Here is a 3,364-nt window from a genome sequence, read left to right on the forward strand (position 1 = left end):
GAAGAAGAAGAAGAGGAAGAGGAAGAGGAAGAGGAAGAGGAAGAGGAAGAGGAAGAAGAAGAAGAAGAAAAAGAAGAAGAAGAAGAATTTCAAATAAAGAACCCTCACAATCTGGGCTGGGGAGATATTGGAGATTATGATGCTGGCTTTTATAAACTGTTCCGTAACATGTTTTCACAACTCTCATTTGTCTGCTTTAACAATAATAAATAGCATTTGTATAGCGCATATCCCCGCTCTTCAACAAGCTCTATGCAGGTCACACATTATAATCCCAGAAGACCATGCCATAGAACACTCACAAACATTCTTAGCTCTCATGTGGCTGTGGTTGTTGTTGGGGTTTTTGTTTTCGACAACTACGTTTTGTTTGGTACCGCAGGTGATTGCGGTACGTACTGTCATTATATTCTGGCGTGACTGTGGGCGGTTGGTGGGTAACTCTGGTGTGGTTTGCTCCTTCTCCCTACCAAATATCTTTTGTCCTTGTATCTCACCCTTCTTTTTTGGGGGGGCGGGGGATTTGTTTGTTTTGTGTATGTTACTATCTAGTAACACCTCAAATCTTCGGCGTTCATGATATGACCTAATGGTGTTGTAAGTTTCGTAAAACTTCTACTAAAACTAAAAATACTTACAGGCAGAAACCACATAGATCTCCCTGCCAAGAAGTAGCCACTGACCGTGCTTCTGTTGGCGCGCCACATGGCCTGGGGACAAAAGTAGGTCAAACAGAATATTGTTATACTAGTACATTACTATCTAGTGTACCAATCCATTTTTTTCATGCATTTAAGGGTATCAAATGTCTATCATTTCAGATTAGTCAAAATAGATCATCCATTGCATAAACTTGACCCATCTTTAGACACAGTTCAAGGGTATAAACTGACCTTCAGTTTAGAGTAGATAAAAACAAGTTTATCGCTGCATTGTTTGAAACTATAAACGGTCTATCATTTGAGATCGATTTCCTTGAGGAGAGTTTCTTGTTTTGTTTTGTTTTTATCGAGCTGCTCCGTCTGTCTGCTGGGACGTTGTATCCCTGTCATCCTGGGTTCTCCCTGATAGGCAGGATCGGAGCAGTCTGCACCTCAAATGATTGAAATTGCATCGATGGGGGTGCAAAATATTTTTAAAGATTAGAAGATTTCCAACTCTTTAGTACACCTATCTTCTTCAGATGTCAGTTCTGGAGTAGACACTGGCGATCATAGTACCCAATCCCTTCCTGTTGTCTTCTTGATCAGTTTGGTTTTTCTCTTTGTGTCTTTCGTTGCAAAGTTTGTGTATGTTATTCTTTGTCTTCCTCTGCTCTTCTTTACCTCTATCATTCCACTTAGCAAGTGTTTTTCTAGTCCGTCTGATCTATTTATATGGCCAAAGAATCTCAGTTGTTCACCTTTGCTATGCAGAATTGCTCCGAATTACAGTTGACGGGTGTCTGAGTGGTATTGGTAGGGAGCTTCGCCTTCCCACATACAAGGCGTAAGTTCGATTCCCGTGTGATGAGGTTGTTTATCGGGTATCTCCGCCTGTCTTTCTGCTGCGGTCTTGTATCCCTCTCAGCCAAGATAGCTCTGACATTCAAGGTCCAAGAAGCCCGACTTCTAAAGGATCAAGACTATGTCCATGGGCGTAAACATCCACGAGGTTGGTTTGTGTAAGCTCTTGTGTGGTTTTCTCTTTCTTTCCTATCAAACATTGTCCTTATCTATCCTCCTTTTGGTATTTGTTACTCTCTTGTAACACCCCAAACGTCGGCACTTATAATATATCCTGACTGTGTTGCAAGTGCCGTAACACTTTTACTAAAACTAAAACATTTACAAAGACAGTTCTTGAGAGATTATTATTTACTGCCTAGAACTTTGTGCATGAGTTTTTCTGAGCAAAGAAGCTCCCTGTTTCACCCATGTTAAACAAACCCGCTCTGAACTCTAAACTTTGAACTTTGAACTAGAATAAAACATCATCATAACTTACTGTCATGTAATAATGTAATTATTGAATAAGAAATACGCGAATGCACACCACTACTGATTGCTGGAGCTGACCCGGAAGCTGTACCTAACTTAGGAGGGAAACTTCACTTCCCCCTGAGCTGCCACGCCGTGAACAACACATTCTGAGTACACCTCATCAAGAGACTTAACAGGTTAGTGCCTACAGATTATCTAGATTTAGATTTGTTACACTTACAAAGATGCCGACGAGGATGACCAAGACAAAGTAGCCGATGACCACTCCAATGTCAGCCGTGCTCAGGCCATGGTCGCTCTCCATGATGACGTCACAGTGTCCACGGGTGTATCTGACCCGTTTTGAAGTAGGGGAGGATGCTGGTCACAGGGATGCGGGTGTTTATGGAGGTCCAAGAGCTCACCTCACCTGAGGAAATGAAAATGCGCATGTATAAAGTAAAGTAAATGAATTATTTTTGTTTTTGAGTGTTTTCCCATCTCTCAGGCGCGTTGCCTTCTATGTAAAGAGTGAGTGCATGTGTTTTATACCCTTATCAACACTATTGGGTTGTTTAAGAGGCCCGAACCCCAATTTTTTTTGTGTCTGTCTCCGATACAGCCAAGCAAAATGGGTTGAGGGCTTTAAAGACTCAACAAAACGACCACCCGAGGTCAAGAACGCCCAGTCTGGATTTGAACCAGGGTCATCCGCTTCATAGTCAGGCATGATACCACATGGGCTAACGTAGTGTTCGTTGTATCCGTAAATGGCGAGTAGTTAGGCTAATTACGGCCAAACCTGTACATAACTGCCGCTCAAGGGCACATAAAAAATTGATCGTTATAGACAGATGAACGCTATTGACAGAGTGTGCGTTATTGTCATTCTCAGAAGTTGACTGGAGGGTGCCATTGGTGGGTCCTACTTCTTTACTTTCCCTCTGTTGTTTCTGTCTGTTTATCTTAGTTTTTTCCAGCACTTAATGGCCATTATGAGTTGATTTGTTTATGTTTACTCAAACTAACGAAAGAAAACAAAACTTGACCAAGTCAACAGATGGTATAAAAATCTGACATTTCATTTCCTTTAAAATTGTTATCGATCATACGAGCTTGTAGCAATGTTCTGTCGTCTGCTTTCGTCTCCTCTTTCTTCCCCCACCCCTTCACCTCTTTTGCCCCCTTCTCTGGGCTCCTGATTCTTTCTGCAGCCTTTCTACTGCCACTCCATGGCGTCTTTTTACTGCTGTCTTTCAGCCACACCCCTGATCTTCGGGAAGGAAAGATCTACATCTAGCCTTCTCGGACAACGGTGAAAAATATCGGAGGGCCCGTGTGTAAGTTGCGCAAGTGAAAGATCCCCTAGTGGTCTAAAATCGATCTGAGTAGGATTCGGCCGC

The 3,364-nt window shown here is 42.4% G+C and overlaps 1 protein-coding gene across 1 annotated transcript in view; it reads right to left on the reverse strand.

The window, feature by feature from the left end:
- LOC101864120 (sodium/myo-inositol cotransporter) overlaps nt 1–2,832 on the reverse strand; it is a gene marked incomplete at its 3' end in the record, with an annotated part of 38,808 nt that extends 35,976 nt beyond the window's left edge. Inside the window, exons 1-2 of the mRNA XM_035973620.1 lie at nt 2,203–2,832; nt 639–710 (exon numbers count right to left, since the gene is read on the reverse strand). Of these exons, the coding sequence (XP_035829513.1) occupies nt 639–710; nt 2,203–2,286 (156 nt within the window). The remainder of the gene's footprint in view (nt 1–638; nt 711–2,202) is intronic.
- Nucleotides 2,833–3,364: the final 532 nt, after the last annotated feature.

Source organism: Aplysia californica, unplaced genomic scaffold (genome assembly GCF_000002075.1).
Source record: "Aplysia californica isolate F4 #8 unplaced genomic scaffold, AplCal3.0 scaffold01539, whole genome shotgun sequence".
NCBI lineage: Eukaryota > Metazoa > Mollusca > Gastropoda > Aplysiida > Aplysiidae > Aplysia > Aplysia californica.